General features: G+C 45.5%; 1 protein-coding gene across 1 annotated transcript in view; it reads right to left on the bottom strand.

The window, feature by feature from the left end:
- The window catches only part of PKDCC (protein kinase domain containing, cytoplasmic), a 35937-nt gene extending 11804 nt beyond the window's left edge, over positions 1-24133 (bottom strand). Inside the window, exons 1-5 of the mRNA XM_058836335.1 lie at positions 23060-24133; positions 9030-9152; positions 5728-5999; positions 1736-1815; positions 811-918 (exon numbers count right to left, since the gene is read on the bottom strand). Of these exons, the coding sequence (XP_058692318.1) occupies positions 811-918; positions 1736-1815; positions 5728-5999; positions 9030-9152; positions 23060-23722 (1246 nt within the window). The 5' untranslated portion in view covers positions 23723-24133. The remainder of the gene's footprint in view (positions 1-810; positions 919-1735; positions 1816-5727; positions 6000-9029; positions 9153-23059) is intronic.
- Between the last annotated feature and the right edge of the window lie 352 nt (positions 24134-24485).

Here is a 24485-nt window from a genome sequence, read left to right on the forward strand (position 1 = left end):
CTTTTCAAACCCCCTGTGCCAACATTCATCTTCATTTAGAACCCATCTTTCCCTCTTTACTGAGCTTTTACAGCAAAGCCATAATTTTCCTATCAACTTGCAGTCAATTATGTTGACAGTTTGACATGAACATTACACGTACACAAAAATAATTTGCAAAACAGCTTTTAGAATTGTTGGGCTTAAAAGTCATTTCCAGCACACATAATATTATTTGACATGTACAATTCCACAGTCATCCTTCTAGGAAGAACATGCACTACTTCGTACCACAGCTTGAATAGACATATTATGAAAGATACTGTTATTCGGCCTTGTTTTCATCCTGTTCTTTTTTTCTATTTTTTTATTCTATTGCTAGCAGAAGCTGAAGGACACACTATTTTTCCCTTGCAAAGGAAGTAAAAATTTTAGTCTTCCAATCTACAAATGTTTATGTTACAAGAAATTCCTTTTAAGTCCCAGGAAACCCATGGGGGGTTACAGCCTCATGATTGGATTCTCCCCGATATATGTTCAGGCAGGTTTTGATATGATAAGAACAGTGTGTGGATGTGATGAAACACATTTGCCATAAATCTGTCATGGAGAACTCCCTTTGGATTTCCTTATTCCTACTACAGCCTGCTCATACTTATGGATGTCCAGCTACATCACATAATGAGAAGAGTTACAGGAGGCTCCCAGGAAGCACAAAGCAGATAAACATGCATGATTTCAAGGACCACTGAGCTTTGTTTTCTGTACATTAGCATTTGCAAACCTCACAACAAAGTCTCGGATGGTAAGTTTCAAGAAAGATGACTTTACCAGCTTTCGGCACCCGGGTTGTGTTCTGCAGGTACTCCCCACTCTTATACAGATTCAAAACTCTCTCCAGCTGAGCAGCTGTCTCATCTATTCCCCAGTGAAGCTCTCCTTTAAAAGCAGAGGAAAAGAATGACTTAGATGAGGAGCATCCTGCACAGGACAAAACAAGGTTTCATTTGAATGAAGCTCTAAGCATGGGAGCCCCATGGTGCCCTGCCCAACCATGGCAGGGCTGTGACATGGGCAGGAAATCCCTAAGGATTGGTTGACCCAGGCATTCCAGAGGCTGGCTTGTCCAGCTGGTAGCCCCAGGCCTGCAGGCACAAAACACTGAGAACTCCCAACAAGAGATCAACATCAGCCAGTACAGGAGCTCCAAAGCTTTGCTTGCTCATTAGCTATAGCCCAGCATCATTTATTTTCCCTTTGGATGCACACTGGAGCAAGGCACTGAAAAAGCCTCAAATCAGTGTTACAGGCAACTACTCTTGTCTCAAAGTCACTACCGTGGTGATCAGTGAAAATCTATGGAAATGTCATTTGTGCATCTGGCTTCTGAGGAATAAAACACCACAGGTATCATTGACAATGAGAAAGTATCCTGGTGTTATCATTAAAATTTCCCTTTCCAGGGACAGAAATTCTTCCAGGCCCCACAAGGAATTGCATTCTGATGCAGTTTACCCCAGTGCTGAGGTGTCAGGACAAAACAAATACCGCCGTGAAGCCTAGGTAAATATAAAAATGGGATTTATCTGGTGTATGGGCCCATTCTTGCCTTCTTGGTATGGGAGCAATTTTATCCTGGATAGAAAAACAATCTAGTTCTATTGCAGTAAGCACAAAAGCAGCACCCTCCCCTCCCAACCTTAATAGTTACACTAAAGAAGCAACTACTTGGCATTACCATGTTTATTGTGATTACCTGTTGCATTGACTATCTTATCCAGTAATGGTCTCAGTGAGGATGGAGCACTGTGTGGAAGAAGATAGGTAAAAAAAAACCTGCAATAGAAAAGTAACCGATATTTACTTTTTTTTTTTTTTTTTTTTTTCAAGAGTTTACAAATATCTTGGTAACTCCTGAACATCACAAGGAATAAAATTCCTATTGCTTACATGCCACTGACCTGTTCAGGAAATACAATGGTATTCTGTACTCAAATAAATACATAGCTGAGACAATTCACACACAGCTGCCTGGCCTACCCAGACCATGCTGCTACATACAAGGCTGCCTTGTACCTATATAAATGTTCCATTAATACAGCAATTTGCTGTGAAGCCCCATGGATTGTAACCATTTGCAAAGCTGTCTGTACTTCAACAAACTAAAAGGATGCCATCAGCCCCATAAATCTTGGAACTTGGTTTTTTTTTTCAAACCTTGAAAATTGAAAATTAGATTTCTGTTAATTTCTAATAAATGGAATTATTGTTTTCTTTACTGCGGCTTTCTTAAACTTTCAAGTTAATTGCCAGGAGAAAGACACCTTCTATTCTTTTAATGCTGCTGGAACACGGAATGTCCTCTCTATTCCTTTTATTTATCTATAATCAAGATACATTCATGTAGGTATTCACTGATGGATGCAGAATCACAGATCCACAGAATGGGGAGGTTGGAAAGCACCACTGGAGGTCAGCTAAGTCCAGCCTCCCTGCTCAAGCAGGGCTCCCTAGAACAAGTTACTTAGGATTGTGTCCCTGTGGCTTTTAAATATCTATAGAGAAGGAGATTCCACAACTCCTCTTTAATATTTTTTATTACAAAAGAAAAAACAGTGTGCCATTACCATCCCTTGAAGTACATTATACTCCTTATTATATATTATATATAAATATTATATATAATTATATATTATATATATAATTAATATATAATTAATATATAATTATATATATGATATATATAATTAATATATAATTATATATATGATATAATATATATATATTATATTATCCCTTAAGTACATCATATTCCTCCTTTAGACTTCTACTACTCTGCCAATACTACTAATACCTATTGCAACCAACTCAGTGCCACAGAAACCTAAGATGGAGATGGACAGGTCAGGATCTGACAATATAAACAGAACTACTGGACATAAGTATTGGCTAATGAAAAGAGCAGGAACACAATTCAGAAATTGCCCTACTTCACTTCTAACCTGCAAAGTGAGGTAAACAATTTTTCATATACAGAGACCACATTGTCAAATGGAAACTCCCAGGGACTCATGCTCAGGAGGGAGACCGGCAGATGTTTTATGTAAGCACAAATTAGAAAATTCAGTTATTGATACCAAAAATTGATCATAGAGGCAAGTATTGATGAGCTGACACTCTATTTACACAACGAATATTTCTTGGAGAATGTAACTCCCTTTTTCACCCCAAAAAAAATGATTATGGTTTTCCCAAGTGGGATAATCCACTTGGGTAGGTTTTCCTGATGATAAGCATGAAATAGCCAATGTAAATACATACAGAAATCTGAAGAGCAGCACAACATTTGTAACAAATAACTTGTCTGGTAAATTTTAGCTCATTGTTTTTGCTTAGAGATTATCCCTGAAGCAGAGTCCAACAGATTGTGAATAGTTCTTCACAAAAATTCAGTAGCTGTCACTAAGTTTGCTCAGTGCTGGCTGGACGCAAGTCACGGAGGTTATTGTTTTTCTGTAGCTACAGGGCTACAGAAACATGCGACTGTTCTGCAAACACCCACATGTGAAATCCTGACATGTACAGACACTGGAGTCTGCACAACTTAATTGCAGGAACATTTGTTATTCATCGATTCCAGGGCCAGTGGTATCCCCTGTGATCTGCATAACACAGACTGTCAGATCCTTTTACATTCATTCCTACAAATTCCTTCTTTTTGAGAACTATCTGATCCTAATTTAAGAATTCTCAATGATGAAGAATTCATCTCAGCCATTGGTTAATAGTTCAAAATATTATGTTTACTTTCAAAACTGTCCAGTGCTTTGGAAACTGTTCCCCCAAATATTTGGAGGAAAACACAGTGTGACACAATCGTGACAGGAGGTAACCATCTGAAAGCCAAGATGGGCCAGTTCTGGTAGAGGTTTCTCCCAAATGTTTTCTCTCCTTTAATTATTTACCTCATAAAGAAACCAGTGAGATAGACTTAAGTATGCTTTCAAGGTTAGGGTGTGCTGCATTTTAAAATTACAAGGGGTTTTGACTTCTAATAGCATCAGAGGGCACCCTCTAAGCCTACAGCAACAGAGCACACCTATGAAAATAACAAATTTTGCAGCCTATCCCTAATGAAGTGAGGATTTCACCTTCCAAGACAAGTGCTAGGGTTTGTTGTAATACCTTAGCATGGGTGCTCACAGCCTCCCACAGCATGAATCCACCCATCAACAAAACCCCGCTGTCCCTATGGAATTAAGGCAAAGCAGGGGCTGAGAACACTGTGCATCAAATACACACTAGAGAGCAGTTCAAAGGCAATACTAAAAACTGTATTAGGAAAAGACCACTTCCTTCAGCGTGACCAGCAACCTGCCACAAGCCCACCACAGCACAAACATGTCCCCATTTACGACTGAGATGGATGGGTGCCTATTAAAGGCTTCTTACCCAGAGCCAGTAAAACAGTCTTAACCAAAAGCCAGCAAGCTAAGCAAGATCTTTAAGCCAAGCAAATGGAAATGGAAAATCTTGCAGGACACACTAAATACTGCACTGCACAACTGCAGAAGGCTGTCATGTGGCGCAGCCCATTTCAGTGTGGTCAGCTAATGCTACACACATGCTGGTGAGCACTCTGCGACCAAAGCAGAAGGCTCTCTTTGGAGCAGCCTCTCCTCGCTGTGGTTTGGAAGGCAGTGAATGGCACAGTACTTGAAAGGGAAGCCTAAAAAATGAGCACACCACTATGGCACTGCTCTGAGATCTCCATCCTCCTGTGTGGATCAGCCAAAGTGGCCACCTGTCCCAGCAGTACCCATCAGACAGAGTGGCAATGGCAGGATGAGCATGGCACTAAGCATCCGCTACTGGCTCCCTGGAAAGCAGTGACATGGCTCCCCCAGCACCCCACACAGCCCTCCAGGGGTGTGATGGCAGATGGGGAAGAGCCAAGACCACAAACACAAAGCCATCACCTGAAAGGACCCAGCTATAAATGCGGACAAACCTTTAGAATCAAATTTGGAAGATGGCTGCAACAGTTGAACGCTTCCTCCAGTGTGGCCAACTGGTCCAGCATGTCCCATCACCTCCACTGTGGGCACAGCGCTGGGAGTCAGTCCCCCAGCACCTGCTCACACAGACCCAAGGCTGGGAGGGAAGAGTGAAAAGACCACCCTTGCTTTAAAAGGTTTGGGCTTAGAACCCAGATTGTCAGCAACTGAGGGTGGTCCCAGCAGCTCCAGGGACACACTGGGGCTGTTATCCTACCACAGCAGGCTTCAGCAAGGCAGGGAGCACTGAGCCAGAGGGCAGGATGTGAACTGAGCTCTAAGTCTCCCTCTAAAGCCAGCCCTTTGCTCAGCTGGTGGTGTAAAACATGTGAAGACCCCTCTTAACTCACACCAAAGTGCTGTTGGATCATCTCACCATAGAGCTTGTGGGCCCCCAGCTCCAAAAGTGCTTTTGCTTCTCTCCTATGAAAATCTCAGCTTGAGTGAAGAATTCAGTGGGCTTCAACCAACACAGAATTAGACTGAGTGGTGAATCACACTCAGAGTATGAAAAACATTTCAAATGTTATAAATGCCATGTATTTTCACAAATGGAACAATTATTCATGGCTTCACTTACTCCTGGGCTTTGGTTCTGAGACCATATGTGCTCATTGATGTGAATAACTCTAAAGGATGCTGGAGTTCTGGGCCCACTCTAAACTCTACATGAGTTTATCTGATCACAGACCTGTAGGCATTGTAGAGATTCCTCTTTTCATTCATGCTCTGACACCGTCCCTCAACCGAGCAGGGCAGGGTGAAGTTTCTTGCAGGGAATTCCATGAAGCAGTCACTGTTACTAGTGCAAGAGCTCTCCTCAACACTGGCATCATCCAGATCTGTCACCTTCAGCTCCCCATCCACAATCACAAACTGCCGAGGGCGAAAATCCAGTAATGTCACTGAGCCAAGAGGAGAGTGAGCCAAGTAATGCAGAAGCCGAACTAAGCTGAGACATATCTGAAACACAAAAATATGGGCACCTAGCATTATTTTCTCAGTGCAAAATATACAACAAAACCACTTTACCTGAAGATATGTCCATAAATTTGTGACTTAATATCAGCATTATAACTTACCCTCAAAACTAAATGTTGCAACCAAGGTATTTTTCACAGGATTAACATAGTTGAATGTAAAATCCTGAGAGACTTGAAACAAAAATAAGCTTCTTTACAAGTGCTTTCCCACACTATTCTTGAAGCAGGGCTCATTGTTGTTATTCTTACTTTTAACAGAAATAAAAGCATTAACTTTTAATAACATTATGCACAGGCGCTGACCACACAGTCTGATCCTGCTCTTTACGAACTGCAGGTCTGGAAATTTTGGCTGGACTGCCCAGCACCCACGCCTGGAGCCCCAACTGCAGAGAGTGTCTGTATCGCCTCTGTACCGATCCTGCCTCTTGACTGTTTTTATAATTTTTTTCCACTGTTTCCTCTGATTTTTTCCTTCTTCCTTCCTCCTCCCAGGAAGAGGAGCTCCACAGGTCCAAAGTAACTCTTCACCATGCCTCAGGGTAAGTCCATATGTCTGTCTACCTTGACAGGTCTGCCTTGGAGGACCCTCATGCACCACTTTGAGCCTGAGGTGGGAGCTCTCTGCTGATGTTTCACTTTTCCACTGCAAGTTAGAAACTTGAGTAACTCTTACTAGATAGCAACCCTGATGAACATTGAATTCAGCCCCCTTACCTGAGTCCTGTTTTTAATTCATGCATTCCTTTAGAGTCCACTACGTAACCTATTAATCCAAACGTTGCAGTAATATGAACACGGTTAAAAACTGAAATTTTTATTTTATGTATTAAATAAATAACAGGTCTTACTCAGTTTAGCAGGCTTTTTACTGTTTATATGTAATCTTTGTTTTCTAGTAAAATACAATTTTAAGGGCACGTGCATTGAGGTAGTCAAATCCAAATTCAGACTAGGAGCTTAGACAATACACTCAAGAGTGCACCTCAATGTATCCTTGATAAAAAAGCTGAGCACAGCTGAAGTTATCCCTCACAGACACTTCATTTGTGGGACGTTAGGACCATCTCATGCTCCTACACAATCTTTCTCCTGGTTGACCTGACAAGAACATTTTTCTCCTACTTAGAGGACACCATAGTTCGTATGGAGATGTTTCTAGGTGTATACAAGCCTGGTTATGGGATGCTAAACTTGACCACTCTTACCTCCCCCTTGGAAGGACACAGAACTCATGTCATGTGTTATCCTGCAATACCCTGTAGAGAAAAAGCCCATCCAGCCCAAGCTATCCTATAACATAGGTATCTTCAAATATCAACAAGCCAAGACTTTAGTTTGAACAAACCCACAGGTTGTCATCCAAAATTATTGTCTTTTCTCAAATGCCCCTGCTCCTGCATCAACAACCTCTGTGCTCAACCCCAACAGTCTCTGCCATGCAGACCTGATGCAGGATGGGACTGCAAATGCCCCCTTACAAAAAGGTTTAAGCACACAGGTGAAAGCTTTGCTCTGTGTCACACACCTCTGGCTTACTCAGCTTACTGCTGAATCTGTCCACACAAGGGAATTATCAATTGTAGGAATAACCTCATGGATTTGTGCAGTCATTTTCAGGACTGGACCACAAAAAAGTCTCACATATCAAGAAGACAATTTTATTTCCTTCCTTTCTGTGTTAGTAGCATCCTAGACAAACGAATGAGCACGACATTATTTAGGACCTCATTGCAGCGGTCATAGGAATGTTTCACCAGTAATTCTACCTCTTTGTCTTCATCTTCATCTTCATCTCCTTTATCTCCTTTGCAACTGCTCACTCAGAAATATCCACTCTGGAAAGAAACTTCTCTGTTTATTATCCATAATCTCACATATCTCTTGGTCATTTATTTTGTACATAATTGCTGTCACAGTCCATTATTTGCATTCCCTAGATGAGATGAGCTAAAGGCAGATGTTCCTGTGTTCTGTGTGGAACACTGCTGAGTACCTCTGCTGCTTATTAAGACCACACTTCTTCCAGGAAAAGAGAGCTGAAGCTTAGTGCAGGGAACACACTTGCTCCAGCTGTATGAGAAAAATAAACCCTGCCAGGGAACATTCCTGGGCACAGAAGCTTAATCCCACATGCACACTGGCTAGCATGGTCTCTGGCCGGGTCTGACCAGCACGGAGGCTGTTCTCCCGCACTGTCCTCAGGCAGGATCCAGAACCATTTCCAGCAGGTTCCAATCCTGCTCACAGCCTTCAGAGAGTGCAGGAATGCCACAGCAAAGCCCTGGGCTGCACCTTGCTCCTTCCACTCGGAGCTCACTCAGGCACACTTTTAATTTTCTGGCACAGATGTAGTAACTGAGCAATCCAGAGTGTTTCAGATGGAGACTGCTGCTGCCTTTCCATGTCCTAGGGAGTTAACCTCAGACAGCAACACATCCCCATATACACCAAGCGAGACAGCGCTGTCTTGATCAAAGCATTGCTGCAGTCTGGCTTCATTTTGGACAAATTAAGTGTGACCTTCGTGCTCCTGGTAAATTGCCAGTGCGGTGGACAAACTGGGATTGAGATTTGTGTACGTTTGTTTCACTCTTTCCCCAGGAAAAAATGAACAGAGCAGGAAATAGCAGAAAACAATTATAAAACAAACCTATGATAAGGATCAGGAGAGAAATGTAACATCCTTCTATTGTTTAAATCCCAGTTGCAAAGCACAATGCCAAAACTCCTGGACCTCCTTACTTCTTAACAAGTAAGAAATGTTTTGAGATATCATGTAAAAACCATATAACTAGTTACAATTAGATAACATTGACAGACAAAATAACACAGTATCTTAAACACTACAGAAGCAGAGTGCTAAATACTGCTTCTTAACCAAGATGTAATCAGGTGCAAAACAAACATTTAATAAATGTGAATTGCACTGAAGAGTACACAACCCCTGCTTCATATTATTTATTTCTCACTCTCCTAAAAGTCCTTGTTAAAAACAGTTGTTACTCACCCGAAATCTGTCTTCCCAGGAAGTCTGTAGAAGCTGAATCATCTCTAAAGGTGAGCCCAGTTCAGTGATGGTTGTCAGCGTGTCTGGGATGTCATTGCTGTCTTGGTAACAATAGCCGTAGAGCTGAAAACAACACAAGCAGGCAACATCAGCGCAGTGCACCTTGGCATGTGGATTCCCAAAGGAGGCTGTGGGCTGTGTTTCTGGCACTGTCTGTGACCCTGCAGGGGACACAGGCTGAAGGACTACATCCAGTGGAAGCAACCCACTCCGGACCAGTTTATGAAGAACTGTAACCCATGGGAAGGACTCAGCACTAGAGGTGTTCATGGAGGATTGTCTCCCGTGGGAGGGACCCCATGCTGGAGCAGGGGAAGACTCTCAGGAGCCCTCTCCTGAGGAGAAAAAACAACACATGATAAACTGACCACAACCTTCATTCCCACTGCACTGCTCAGGAAAGGAGGCAGGGAAATCAAGAGAGAAGTAGGAGCCCAGGAAGGAGTGGGCAGAAGGTGTTTTTAAGATTTGGTTTTATCTTTCATTACCCTGCTATGACTTGATAAACCAAATTAATTTTTCCCCGAGTATTTTGCCCATGACATTAATTGCTGAGTGATTTCTCCCTCTCCTTAACTCAATCCACAAGCATTTTTCAATATTTTCTCTCCCCTCTCCAGCTGAGTGAGAGTTTTGTGGGTACCTTGCATCCAGATAGGGTCAATCCATGACAAATAGATAAAATTATTATTATTGTTATTTTTTGTCTAACATATCTATGAATGCAGAAACAGTAAAAAACCTGAGGAAAGGTAATTTAACCTATGCAATACCTGACTAAATAATACTGATTTTATGCTTTAAAAATAATGTAAAATAGTTTTAATGACATTTTCCACAGAATTACTGTTTGTGCTTTGAGTGCCAATGTGTATTTGAATGACAAAGCACCTTGAAAAGCAATTGAAAGGCCAACATTTATCTTTTCTCAGCCAAAAATTGCTTCTCACTATACCTGATGAATTTCTGTGTACAATATCATTAAAGCAAGGCAAATACTCCAAAATACTATTTGCCAGTAGCTTCTACAATTTAAAAGCATTTAAATGGCAATTTCAGCCATACTCCAGCTTCTTCTTTTATTTGCTTTCCAAAGATATTTGAATGACTTCCACTTGCACAAATAATTGCACTAGAAGAATATTTAAAGACTGTGGAGGAGAGACTGTCTTGCTTTATATGGAGCGGGACAATGTCTGACAGGCTGGGAGACAAGCTTTTAAGAACTCCCTGCCAAGCCCTGGCAGAGAGGATATTAAATGAGCCAGATAAGGATCTGATCACAACTTTCCAGCCAGAACAGCATGCACATGAAATAAAATTAAATGTACTCTCTGCCCCCAGTCAAATAAAACATACAGTAAAAGGGTTGGTGTGAAAATACAGCATTAAAAAAAAGTCCTGTTGCTACCCTTCTACTGCCTTGCCCACAGCAATTTGATTTTTTAAACAAATTTTTTTCTTTTAGTTTTAGAAAGCTCAGAGAAGATGACAGGGGAAGTTCCTTGATGCTGAGAGCACTAAGATGTGGCCCTGCAGAGGAAGCCAGGCTCAGGCAGCCAGAACTGGGACAGTCCCAAATCATGAGGAAAGCAGAGTGCCATAGCCAGAGGGAGCGGCTGAGGCTGCACACAGCCCCCGTGAGCAGATTCCAGCACCCAGCACATTCTTACAGCTTGTGACCTCCCCAGGCAGAAAAGCAAAGACCAGGCTAAAGTCAGCAAATATGGGCTTTGTTATGAGCCATGCTGCTAGTTTTGACTCTAGCTGTCTACATTTAAAGGAAAAAAGGGTGCCAAAAAATGTAAAAGAAGTAAACAATTTTTCTTTTTGGTGTAAAAATGGCACTGTATTTCAAAACGGCTGATTAAACATGAACATTAACCTAAACAAAAAAAAAAAAAAAAGGAAAAAAAAATCTAGATTATTTTATTTTAAAACATGCCAAAAAGAGAAATTGTGATAGATGCCAATACAAACATTTGAAGTAGGAAAACAGACATTTGTCTTTACTGCCACAACCATGACAAAGATATTAACAGCAATAATTTCTCCATCTAGAGCCATTCAGACCAGACCTGGGTTTGTTCCTTATCATCTGCGACACCACTTTTGTGCAGTTTAATGCCAGGAATTAAATCTTAGAAGATCACATCAACACAACTGTTTACGCTATCTGTGCTAGCCAAAAGTTGAATCAAATGAAAATATTTACTACAATATATCTTGTTTTCTCAGGGAAAATTTAATTCTGCAGTCCTTACCAGCTACTTGCCACCCCTTATGTGTGTGGGCACACTAAGGAGAAGGGATGAAGCTTGGCAGGTTTGAAAACCCTCATTTCTGAGTGTCAAAGTCCAGCTGTTGCTGCTAGAAATCTAGATGATGTTTCTGTATCATCTGCAGCTCTTGTCTTTAGCACAATAATACTATCCACTGGGAAAAAAAGCCATAAGGGAAATTAGCAAGCAATCCAGATGGGAAACGACAGTATTGTAGTAGCTGCTGGTTCACAGGAATACCAAATACAAAAAAGGTATCAGTCTCCATCAGACACTGTCAACATTTGTGAAAACAACTCTGGAAACAGAAACACAGAAGACAAACCATTCCTTTTGATTATACAAACATAATATATATATATATATATTTACATGAAAAATATTGAAAAATTAGTCTCACTGTCTATTTATGTGCATACGATCACAGGAGTAGAAATTAATTACAGTACCTATTTATGTCTCTTGTATCTTAATCCATGAATGCCAACAGTAATAACAAGAAGTTAGGTTTGCTCTCAGCTGGAATTTTGTCCATAATTCTTTCATTTTAGTGTCCGGTTTGTACCTTGGCAAAAGTCTTCACTGCCCAAGTATCTGACTATATCTATAAACTAACCTGAGCTCTTTATTATTTTACTGAAGTGAAATCTCTCCAGATACAGTGTTACTACATAATCATATAGAGTTATAAAAGCAGAGAAGTCTGAGATATAAAGGATTTATTGGGTCACATTTATGCTTTTCTAAATGAACTCCTGAAACTAAATGCAAAAGGGCACATGTAATTACATGGCCATATTTGTATGCGCAATTACCATGATTACAAACTGGGCAAGTCCCAACAGCCAGTTAAGCATCTCAAATGGTTACATTCATCCCCTCCTGATGAACCACCACCCAGCACACAGAAATCACAAAATACAGAATATACACACATGCAAAATATTCCCAGGCAGCAATACTGAGGCCTTTCATTTAAAAAGCTGACTTACACAACACAAGAAACAAGGGCACTACCCAAAACATTTTTTTTTAAACTTCCTTTTGTTTTTGTCCAATCCATTTTAAGGTCAGAAATGAGACAGAATGGTTTGTATTCCCAGACAGTGAAGTAAGAAACAGATAGCTGGTGCATACAATAACAAGAAAAATAACCACATGGGGAAACTGAATATAGCTGGAAGCAAAAGATGAGCCAAAATATCTCCTCTATCTGAAATTCTATTAGGTTGGACATCATTCTCAGCGTCACAAAGCTACACTTCAGACATATTGAAGAGTGATGGGTTTCATACGCTTTTTCAGTATGGTTCCAATTAAATGAATGGAAAGAAATACAATCCCACATCTTTTTGCTATCTCGAGTCACTGAGTTGAAATGCCACCCCAATATATTTTTTGTGTAGAATCTAATAGCAAACAGTCACGATACTGGGATGCCTTTCTGTCTGTTTAGAAAAATGTATGCCAGATATGAAATGTTGACCTGTTCTCACATCATGTGTTGTAATTCATTTATTTCGAGTAGCCCCGTTTACCAAATCATTCCCTCACCATTTGGATTTTCTCATTCGTAAAGGCTCAGTCCTGCATTAGTCTTTCTGCACCCAAAATTCCCACTGACTCCCAAGTTTTTAGGCATGCTGGGCATACAGGGTCGGCTCCTGTGAAAGTAATATTGCATTGTAGGAGCCCGTGTTCCTACAGCCAGCCAGTTCACCTCCCTTTACAATTCCCTTTTACTACAAATTATGGGGACAGAGGCGCCCCTTTCAGAGGAGCTGGGGCAGCAGGGGAGGGCAAAAGCAGAGGTCACCCTCTACACAAAAGCCAACAAGCTTACTGACAATAAAAACACAAAATAAAGAAGCTTATTAAGCTGTCATCAGCAGGATAAGTCTGTGCGAACGATGAGCCCTCCTGCATTGGTGTAGACACCCTGGCTGGACTTTCATTAAAACAAATGTCAAACTAGAACCATTGCCAAAGTGTTACATTTCCATTATGGAGGTTGCTCAGTCACAAACAGTAGGACCCACTTTTTCCAAACCGGTCTCCAGCCACTTTTCCCAGCTGGGGCTCTGCTGGCTCAGCTGAGTTCTGCTGCCAGGCTGAGACAGGACTGCAAAATGCCCCTGCACAGATCATACATTTCCCTAAAAATCACAACACTTTATAAATATTCTTCTTTCTCTACAACCACAAAAACTGGCAATATTCCCCTTTTTATTTAATGAACACGAGATTTCTGTGAGTCCTGGAAAGTGAACCTCAAGCACACTGTTACCAGCTGTGATATAAGTGACAGGCTCAACTGCATTACACCAAAAGTAAATTTCAGAAACCTCTCTTCTCTTTCAATTTGGACTGCTACTCTCTTTTAATTTTGACTACAGTAGGACCCAACTTCTGCCCACAATAGAAAAGTGCAATGAAATACTATCTCCCATGTACAAAGAGTAACAGTAGTCAACACTTCATACAGCCTTTCTTTTCAGAAATACATGGACACAGACTTGCTTAATCAAAACTGGTTGTGTCAAGATTGTATTTTGTAGTGTTTCAGTGCCTGGGGGAAATAAAAAGCTCCTACTGGTCTTTGATGAGCCGTTTGCTTGAGCTGCTATGTCTCAAAACCAGAACAGCATATTTTAGAAGCTCCTGCTACTTTATTGATAAGTTAATGTAATATTTTTAGGCAACCAGTCCTTGGATTCACCTTTCATCCTTGAAGCACTCAGACAGTCCATCCCTGCAAGAGCAGAAATCTCCAGCACAGCCTGATACAGCTACGATTTACCAATACAGGATTTGATACATTTCTGCCACTTTAAGATTTATTAATCACTTGTGCTTTAAAAATTTCTTCATTGCTGATGGTACATACATATATAAATATACTTACATATACACACAAGCACATATATCTTTTGTATATATGGCACATATGTATATGCCTATTCTGATATCTAATGTACACACATAATATTTACATGTGCTTTTCAAAATGTTTATATATTTTTTTAAAATATATATTAAAATATTTTTATATGTTGCAAACCAGCTCAAAAGTACATGAAAACCTGTAACATGCAGGGAACCTGGAAAATGCAGGGAACACAATGCCTAAATTTGCTAAAGATCAATCCAGTGCTGACTTTCCCGCTAGAGAATATATCAAGAAGGCGCGTGAGAAAATTATTTTCTCCCATTGAAATCTAGCAATCAAGCCTTGCAAAGTGCTGAGTTTCACTGGAGAAAGACTGTACACAGAACATCCCCTGCACCATGCAGAACCTTTTGAGAGTGGGAGCCAAACTGTGTGCTGACAGCTGTGAGGCAGGATTTTGCCTACTTCTGGATTTTGGAACCAAGAGCAAGCAGTAGGTAATTCAAATATTAAACTCTAAATTCACAGTTCTGCCTAGGCTTTATTTATAAATGTATTATTATGATTACCACTAAACTCCACGAGAACTAAAAGGTACAATAATCTCATTCCTGGCACTGCTACTAAACATTTTCATTAATAGAAAAATTGGACTGTAGTACTCAGAAAAAGACATTATGTGTATTTACCCATATCTGTTGCTATATCCATAAAGGTCCACAGATATCTCCATATATTTTAGAGGTATGTGTGTGTATACATATCCATACATACCTGCTGCTCTGACACATATTATGTTGGCTATAATCTTATGATTTAGTAATGTTATCTCCCTTTTACTCTCCCTGCTTTTCTTATACTCTGAAGTGGAAAATTCTTCTACTAAAAACATTTACAGCACTTTGAATTTGCATTGCACTGCACAAGCTCAAGGCCCAACCCTGCAAATATTTAGTCACTCAAGGAGCCTACTCTTGTAAAGCCTTCCAGTGAAGACAAATGGATCACTCATACAACCATGATTTCAGTGGAAACAGGCTGGTATCACTGGAGACATAGTGCATTACCTTGTAAATAGCCAGATCAGAAGCCCCCCTGACCTCCATCCACAGCCACGGCATTCACTTCTACTGCACCACAAGTTTAAATTAACCCTTTGTCATGATATGATTTTGCTTTAAAAAACTGTCAAATAACCTCTGTGCATCACATGTTCAGAAATGCTTGTCTTGGATTTATTATAACAAATCCATCTGTATAAATCTTCTTTCTTAGGTATGAGTCACATAATTTTGAATTTTATCATGGCAAACTTTAAAATAAGCTTGGAGTATATATGCAGCTACATAGTCCAAGAAAAAGGCAAGTCTACCCAAACTAAGTTTTTCCAAATTTGGCCTAAAACAATATAAAATACCCATGTTTGGTGTCTGTTACCTAAACTGAACAGTTCAGCTGAGTGTGATGAAAAATAACAAGTCCTTTAAAATTAGTCTAGAGTCAATATTAGTATTAGCACAGTGCCTGTGAGAACCAGTTCTTGTCCAGTTTTTCATGGCCATCACTCAAATGAAAAATGCCAACAGAAGTTAGATGTTGTGGGGCATCCACCTGAGCCATCAGACAACTGTGTTGACACAAAAATCCATTTAAAAATATCTTTTAAAAGCCCAGCTTGCATATTTGACACAGACACTTGACAAAGCAGGCCAGCAACACTTCCAAGCACAGCCTGCGCCTGAATCCACCAACACTGTGTCCATGCAGAAAGCAGAAAGACAGAGGAGCAGAGCTATGCCAGCCCTGGTGTCCCCTTCCAGGTATCCTCTCCTCCCTGGCCAAGCACCACATCCCTGCCTGCCCTTCCCAAACATGGTTGCAACTAGAAGGCAGAGCATGTGCAAAAGGCCCACAGTCATCCAATTCAGGGATAGGATTGGGCAGGATATTTCAGTGGGCCAGCTGGAAAGGACAGGAAATGATTATGTAATCCAACTTCCAGACCATTTCAGGGCAGACCAAAAGTCAAAGGATGCTATTGAAGGCATTGTTCAAATGCTTCCTTAACACTGATGGGTTTGGGGCACTGACCACCTCTTGAGCCAGCCTGTTCCAGTGTTTGACCACCCTTCTTAATGTCAGGTCTCAACCTCCCCAGTGCGGCTTTGAACAATTCCCACATGCCTTATCACTGGATACCAGGAAGAAGAGATTTACCTAGCTGTCTCACACTGGGGGGCAGAGGGAACTTATCCTTATAAGTTATAAAAACCATGTGCTTGCCTCCCCCTGCAATTCTGTCCTGGTCATAACTAATTCCAGGCCGGGATATTGACGGCCCAGAATGACCTTGTTTTTTTCATTGTTGCTCCCATGAAAAACGGCAAGCAGCAAGGGAGAACTTGATCATACCCACAGCATCCTGTGGTGACCACTGATCTCTCCAAGCCACTGAGCAGAAGAAGCACTGCTGGGCTCTCCTCAAAGAAACTGGATGTGGTTGCAAGTCATCAACTCCCATAAAGGAGGCAGAAATTCAAACCAGTCTTCTGGAATGATTTACGTGGCACATAAAACTGAGAAACAACCATAGAAATCATTCAACAAATGATTGGAATTAGTTTTATGAATGCTACTTTTAGAAGGAGGGACAATGTAGCCCTTCTAACTTATGTGATGACATGTGCCTTATGGAAAGTCATTCCTGCTAGCAGCTTTGCAAGTTGAACACCCTCTGCCATCCCAAGGAATTCAGTGGGGAAAAAAATACTATTGGGTGACTCCAGCATCAAGATGTGCAGCTTGCCTTCCGGGGAAAGGAACAGTTAAGAGTGGGTTCACAATTGTATCAGCTCTATGCTTCCAGCAGCTCTGGAGCTCTTGTTAACAGATCCTTTCTTCACTCTTAAAAGTGCAGGATAACATCTGGGCCTTTTGGGAAGCAGACTTACAATAAAGAAGCACTTTGTGTAATTCTTCTTTCCTCGCCAAACCGCATCTGTCTGCTCTCCCTGCCCTTCTCCACTCCAGCCCGAGCTCCTTGGGGCTACGGGGACATCTGTTAGCAGCAGCGGGCTGTCTCTGCCGAGCCATCAGTAGGTGGCACTGCCTGCTTTTTTCTCTCACCATATGAATGTCCATCCCCAACACCTTGTGTGGACCACCACTAACCATCTCGAAGGGTACCCAAGAGACGTAAATGCCTCACCTCCTTCAAGGTGTGCCTATGGTAATCCAAGCAATGGATTGACTGGGACAAAGAAGCCGCTCCATCACGGCTCACCTGGCAGTGGTGGTGGCAGCAATTTCCAGAGGAAGGAGGTGGCCAGCAAGAGGTGCCAAGCTCCTCTGCTGCTGACAAGATATGGCAGGCTCATTTGTCTGGGAGCTGAGGTTCCTCTGATCCCAGCACCAGTTAAACAGCCACTATCAGCCTGGTCTTGCACCACGTGGTGGCCTCATTCATCTTTAACAAACCTGTCCCAAGAGCAGCTCAACTGAGGCAATTTAGAAAAACATTAGAAAACACTCCCAGTCTAACATGACCTTCCTAAAGGCAGCAACCCTGTATGTGGGGTGTATAGTGAGAGCCCAACCCCCGCCTTAAAGGTTAATTCTCCCTAGACACTTGATTTTGAAATGTTTGATCTCCAAGAGCTGGGAACCTCTGCTGCCCCATCCAAAAATTAAGAATGACAAATTCTCCATATAGACTCCCACCAGTTGCTATCAGCAATTGCAGCACTTTTCTCAGGTCAGTAGCTCCCTGCGTTCTGATGGCCAAACTCCAGCCAGACACGGCTAAGACTTGTTGCTGGGAATCCTACACCACTGCCATCACAAAAAGCATTCAATGCCCACCTGCCGGCAACAGGGAAGAGGTCCCTGGGTAGCTGTTTCCACTATAGCACAGTCTCCCCTTCCCCCCTGCCTTCTGTGAAAACAGTGATTCCTTTAAAAATGATGGTGAAGCACCAAACCTTCAAGAGTCCATACAATCCCTATGCAAAATAAATTTGCACTGGAAATTAATTGTATATTGGCCTTGTTCAGACTTGGAAAGATTGTCTACTTCCACCTGGAATAAGCAAACCGTATACAAAGCTTTACTATTTTAATTCTCACATTAAAATTAAAACTGCCATATCCTGTTGGCTATGCATATGTATAGGGAAACCATCGGTAAGAAAATCCCTTCATTATCACATGTAAAGAAAAGAAAATCCTGTTTTAAAACAGGTATTTTAAAATACTGTGATCGGCTAGGACATCTTAAATCTACTTGTCAGCAGTAAGTGATGCATTATTTGCACTCTATTTTAATCAATTAATTTTGCAAGAGACAAATATTCTCCCAGTAATGATGACCATCTTTAAAAAAAATCAGATACAAATACAATAGAGCTAAATGACCCAATTCATACTGAAACCACTTTGATAGTTGGATTAGATGCCATCTAGGTATTTCATCTAAATCATTCAGATTTTAACTTCACACTAAAGCTAAATAAGCCAAATGAACCAGGCTTGTCTGGGCAGCCAGCAAGCTATTGGTGCTGTTATGGTGTATTCCATCAGCATCAGACAAAGCCAACCCTTTTCTCTGAGTTTTTGTGTGTGTTTTTAAAAAGAGAGTGGTAGCTCCTTCTTAAATGAATCATTGTGAACTCACACTGGAAGTGCTGATAAATAGTTGTCACAGAAATAAGCTTGCACTTTTCCAAACCTCTGCAGTTTCAGACATTCCCTCCCTTCTCTTCAGCAATGCAAATGAAAAAAGAATGGCACAAACCTTAATTCTGATACTCCAGGGCTACAATTACATTATTACAGTAAATCAAACATTGCCTTTGTGTCACGACAATTGCGCTCGTTGTTTGAAATTAACTGCAAATGGTTTGATTTTCTTTCCTTTCCTCAAATATGGGCAGGGAATTAAAGCACACTAAATCATCTTAAAATGCACAGAAAGCCAGGATTCAGACAGCAGCATTTGAACTCTGCAAGAAAAGAAATTACAGCACGGAGTGAAAGGAAGAGATCGGGCACCGCATTTGACACAGAGAGACTGCAAAGCAATTAGTGGGCTTCTAAATCCTCTGTTACAATAAATCAGTGACCCAGTTCCCCCTCTTCCCCGGTGCCCTTCATTATAAAATCAACTTTAATGAACTAGCCCTCTCTTCGCCACTCCAAAGCAAATATATTTCCACTGCAGCCTGCACCTGCCCTTCCCAGCGGCGGCCGCCCCAGGGAGCCTCGGGCAGCCCCAGACGGCGGAGGCCGGGGGGGAGATGGCCCAGCGCCGGCCCTTCGTGCAAGTGACGGGAAAGCATCGAAATGAAAACAGGAAGGCAAGCTGCCTTCGCCTCAGCATTGCCTAATGTGAATCCACTCTCCCTCTTGCTGGTTTTCCATGTTTCTTTTGCTAGACTTGATTCAGCACATCTGCCAGAGCTGACACATCTGGCTCCTTCCCCGGGGCGGAGGGCACAGCGGATATGTCAGCATGTTGTCCTAACGGCACTGGTACTTTCTGGAAAGAGCTCTTTTCCCCTCTATCATATATTGTACAACAATCAAGTCTTTTTAAAAGGATGACAAAAAAAAAGAAAAAAAAAAAAAGCTGATTTTGACAAGAGACAGGCCAGAATGAGAACTGCTGAGACAGTAAAGAACAAGCCTGTTATCTTACAAACTACACTTCAGGCTGTCAGCTGCCAGAGATTTACAGGAAAACCCCCTTTCCTAGGACTGAACCGACGCGAAACTTTATTTTCAGCAGAAGAAACTCACCGCCACCAGTCCCTGACCGGGGCCGGGGATGCCCAGGAGGGTTCCAGCTGAGGCAGAGCTGCTGCCGGCCGCCTGCATGGACGCATCCCCGGGGTCGCTCCCTCCCACGCCCGCGGCGTGGGGAGGCGGAGGAAGAGCTCCCGCTTCGCCTCCAGCCCCGGGCGGTCTCCGAGGAGCGAGCCGGTGAGCGCCGCCGCCCTGCCCAATCCCTCCCGGCTCGCCCGCCTGCCCCAGCCGGGACTGCTCGCCAGCCCCGGCCTCCCCCGGCACGCCAGGGTGACAGGAGGGTGGCACGTCCTTCCTGCTATTTATAGCAGCCGGCTCGTATTTGGGTATGCCGGGAGCCGCCGGGGAGGGGGGAAAAGGAGCAAAACAGAGGTAAGAAGCAAAGGCAGGGAAGCTCTCGGCCCTCGCTGGCCCAGTAGATGTGGTGGCATCGTGCCTTGTGCGTGTGTAGTTCTAATGGGAGCAGGAGCGCCTGTCAAAGGCTGGCTCTTGAACTGAGGCTTTTGCCTCGGCAGCAAACCCTGGACAGTGAATTCTAAGCCTGGGGCCGGCTTTTGCTGAAAACAAGTTAACAATCATGAAGTCAGCCGATCCTGTCCTGTGTGAGATTTTAACCGAGGCACAACCAATATATTTCATGTTGTTCCCTAGTGCCCATTTTCCTCATCGGTTCTACAATTCCTGCACCAAACACCGGAGACTTGCTCCTGGCCAACAGCGTTGTCCCGACAGTGTCCAAACAGCGCCTGGCAGCTCGATATTTACCGTCTCCTTTCAAGGTATTGCCTTATCACACGTTTGGTCCTCGCTCAGGCCGCAGCACCCCGGCCCCGTGCGCCCCCACAGTACGGTGCATTACACAACAAAGGGGAGCAGCCAGGGGCACGGGGCTCTGCTCCCGGCCTGGCAGCACCGCTGCGGCTCTTGCAGCAGGAGGGAAGGCAAAAGGAAACACCGTGACAAAATCGGAACGACTCTAAAAACATGTTTCTGATTTAAGTGTAATCTATTTTTAAATGGGGTGGCATGTAAATACGAAGCCCTAACTACGAGACGGGATTTTCCCCCATTAGAGCATTTTCCCAGCACGGAGGCTGGGCGTGTTTCTCCTGGCGCTGGTAGAAGTGCCTGCTCATCCTCCAGCTGCTCCTGCCCCGGTCCCCCCGCCATGGGACAACCCGCATGTCGCCTGCGCTTCCCCTTTTCAGAGTCCACCTGACATCCCGGACCGGAGAATTACTCTGGTTCCTCCACATCACCCCGAACCGGAGAAGTGAATTCCTACGGCTCATCCAAGGTTTGCTGTGGGGAGAAGCGGGGCGCCGAGCAACTCCGGCAGCGCTGCCAGAGGACCCCTCGGCCGCACCTGCGGGGATGGACAGCGCGCAGCTCCCTTCCTTTTTATGAGAGGGACGGCCAAAGTAATGCCAAATTAATCCTCCCAGATAAGAAAAGTATACACGAGTAACACGGGAAAGGTTGCTAGTGCCTACCAAAATTACTCAAGTTTAAAAAACACACGGTGGCCAACTCGCTTACAACAACAAAAAAGGAAGGAAGGAAGGAAGGAAGGAAGGAAGGAAGGAAGGAAGGAAGGAAGGAAGGAAGGAAGGAAGGAAGGAAGGAAGGAAGGAAGGAAGGAAGGAAGGAAGGAAGGAAGGAAGGAAGGAAGGAAGGAAGGAAGGAAGGAAGGAAGGAAGGAAGGAAGGAAGGAAGGAAGGAAGGAAGGAAGGAAGGAAGGAAGGAAGGAAGGAAGGAAGGAAGGAAGGAAGGAAGGAAGGAAGGAAGGAAGGAAGGAAGGAAGGAAGGAAGGAAGGAAGGAAGGAAGGAAGGAAGGAAGGAAGGAAGGAAGGAAGGAAGGAAGGAAGGAAGGAATCTATTTTCTTGTCGTGGATAAATCATGACTAGCCTTTCTTTGAACAGTATATGAAACTCGAGAGCTTTGATCCCTGGGATCTGAAGTTCTCGTGGGGGAGCTGGTACTCCTGCTGCAGCTGCTGAAGAAGAAACACAAAACTCCTTTACCCGGTTCAGTTCAAAAAGCACCTACTGTGAGACCGTCTGGTCTAACGTTCATTTTTTATTCTACTGCAACGCTCATGCTATGCGAAAAGCAATAGGAATTTCCATACCAGCATTTACATCCAAATGGACCCGCTGAGATTCATGCCGATGTGTAACAGCCCTACAATGCAGCCCCTTCTGGCAAGTGCCGCGGTGCCGCGCACCGGCCGGCAGGACTCCCACCCGGCCTGCCCGGGTGAGCCCCCCGGGCTGACCCGTGTGCCGGGGCTGTGCGGATCCAGCTCTGCCCGCCGGGAGTCCCAGCACAGGCAGCCGGGGGGGGAACTCCACCGCTGCCTTCTCTCCGGGGGTACCGGAGCCAGCGGCGCTTGCAATCAAGCCGGCCTTTATTTTCCGCAGTCGGATAGTGTTTTTGTATTTCCGAGTCCTTCCTCAGCCTGCCCCTCGCCCCCTTCCTCACCTCAGTATGCATTTTGTTTACGAGGAAGCGGGATCAGAGCGCAAGTCGCAGGGCCGGCCGCCGCGGGGGGATGCGGGGCAGGAGGGGGAACGCGCCGCATCTCACACCGCTCCCGGCCTTGTGGCGGGCCCGGCCGGGGCGATTCACTTGTCGCCGGGGTGCGAGCACCGCCGCTGCCAGCGGAAAGCGCCCATCGATGGACGCGCCTTCCCGCGGACACGCGATGGGGACGGGAGGTACGGAACCGCCGTGCCGGGGACAGGGACATCTGCCCCGGCGACCGCGACCCCCACCGAGCCTGCCGAAGGGGGTGCGGCTGCCCACGGAACGGGGGACGGGGGTGTGTGTGAGAACTCTCGGGAGCACCCCGGCACGGTCCCGGCCCGCTCCCCGCGCACGCCGGGGCCGGCGGCAGGAGCTCCGACAGGTTGTCCGCGGCGGGACTGAGAGCCGGGGAAAAGGCAGCGCGACCCACCCGCCCCGGCGGGGCTCGGCGGCCGGACCCGCGTACCTGCAGGACGTTGGCGTGGCGCAGCCGCTGCAGCAGGATCATCTCTTTGACGATCTTGTAGGCGGCCAGGCGATAGCAGTCCCCCAGGGCGGAGAATTGCCGCACGCAGTGGGCGATGTCGTGCCCGCCGAAATCCACCGCCTTCAGGGCCACGGCCAGCGTGCGGTTGAGGACCGCCTTATAGACCGCCTTGGTGTACCCCGAGCCCAGGTACTGCACGCCGCTGACATCGCGGATGTCGCGGCAGCCCAGCAGCGGCGGCTCCAAAGAGAGTTCGGCCGAGGCTCCGGCCCACGGCTCCGCCGCCGCTCGGCCCCGCGGTCCCGGCGGCCGCGGCTGCTCCGCCGAGGTGCGCGGCGGCGCCAGGTCCATCAGGCGCCGCTCCCGCGGCCGCAGCGGCCGCCGCCCCGCCGCCGCCGCCCGGTGCTGCCGGTAGCGCAGCACCTCCTCGTAGCGCTCGCGGATCTGCCGCGCCAGGGCGGCCTGGCCGCCGCCGATCTCCTCCTCCGGCGGGTAGAGGGGGGCGCCGGGCGGGGAGGGGGGCAGCTCCTCGCGGGGCGGCGGCGGGTGCTCGGAGCCGGGGATGAAGAGGAGGTTGAGCAGGGTGCCCAGGAGGAAGGCGAGGCAGCAGCCGGCCGCCACCGCCGTCTTCCTGCGCCTCATCGCCACTTCGCTGATGGCTTGTCCAGCCTTTCGGGCTTCTCTCCTCTCGCCCGTTCCCCGAGAACCAGCTCCGAGGCTTCTTTTTTTTTTTTTTTTTCCTCCTTTTTTTTCTCCCCTCCCGGCTATGCCGGCTGCAAAGCAGCCCTGGGCGCTCAGCCGGAGCTCAGCCCCTTACGACGCGCCCGCATGACACTTGCCTCCCTGCTTTTAAGGTTCTGAAGCACTTATTATTAGCGGGACACGGGGCGGGCGGGGGGATCCCCGTCCCGCTGCCCCCGCCGACGCGCGTTGATTGACAGCCCGGCCCTTCCCGCGGCCCGGCCGAGCAGCAGGGGGGCCTGGGAAACGTAGTCCCCCGCAGAAGCCCCGCCGGCCGCCGGCGAGCCCGGGAGCCGGGACTACATCTCCCAGGCTCGGCCGAGCCCCCCGGCGGGGAAGGCGCGGAGAGGGGCGGGACGGACGGGCGGACCCCCCCGGCGGGCGCTACCGGGCAGGGCGGGCCCTGGGCGCTGCCGCCGGGCGGGGAGGGAGCTGCGTGGCTGTGGTTCTTCCCACGCGTGGCCGCGCAGCCCGGGGAAAGTCGCGCCGGCAGCTGTTTGGCAGAGATGCCCTTATTCCTCTCCCCGGCAGCCAAGGGGTTTTGGGGGGATGTACAAGCACCCGCGTAACACCACAGAGCCACACAAAGGAGAGGGGTTCGATGTCTTTGCCGCACGAAAATAAAGCGAAAGGAGGCGGCTGCAGCCCGGAGCTGCGGGTTCGT

Source organism: Poecile atricapillus, chromosome 3, assembly GCF_030490865.1.
Source record: "Poecile atricapillus isolate bPoeAtr1 chromosome 3, bPoeAtr1.hap1, whole genome shotgun sequence".
In the NCBI taxonomy this organism is placed as follows: Eukaryota; Metazoa; Chordata; class Aves; order Passeriformes; family Paridae; genus Poecile; species Poecile atricapillus.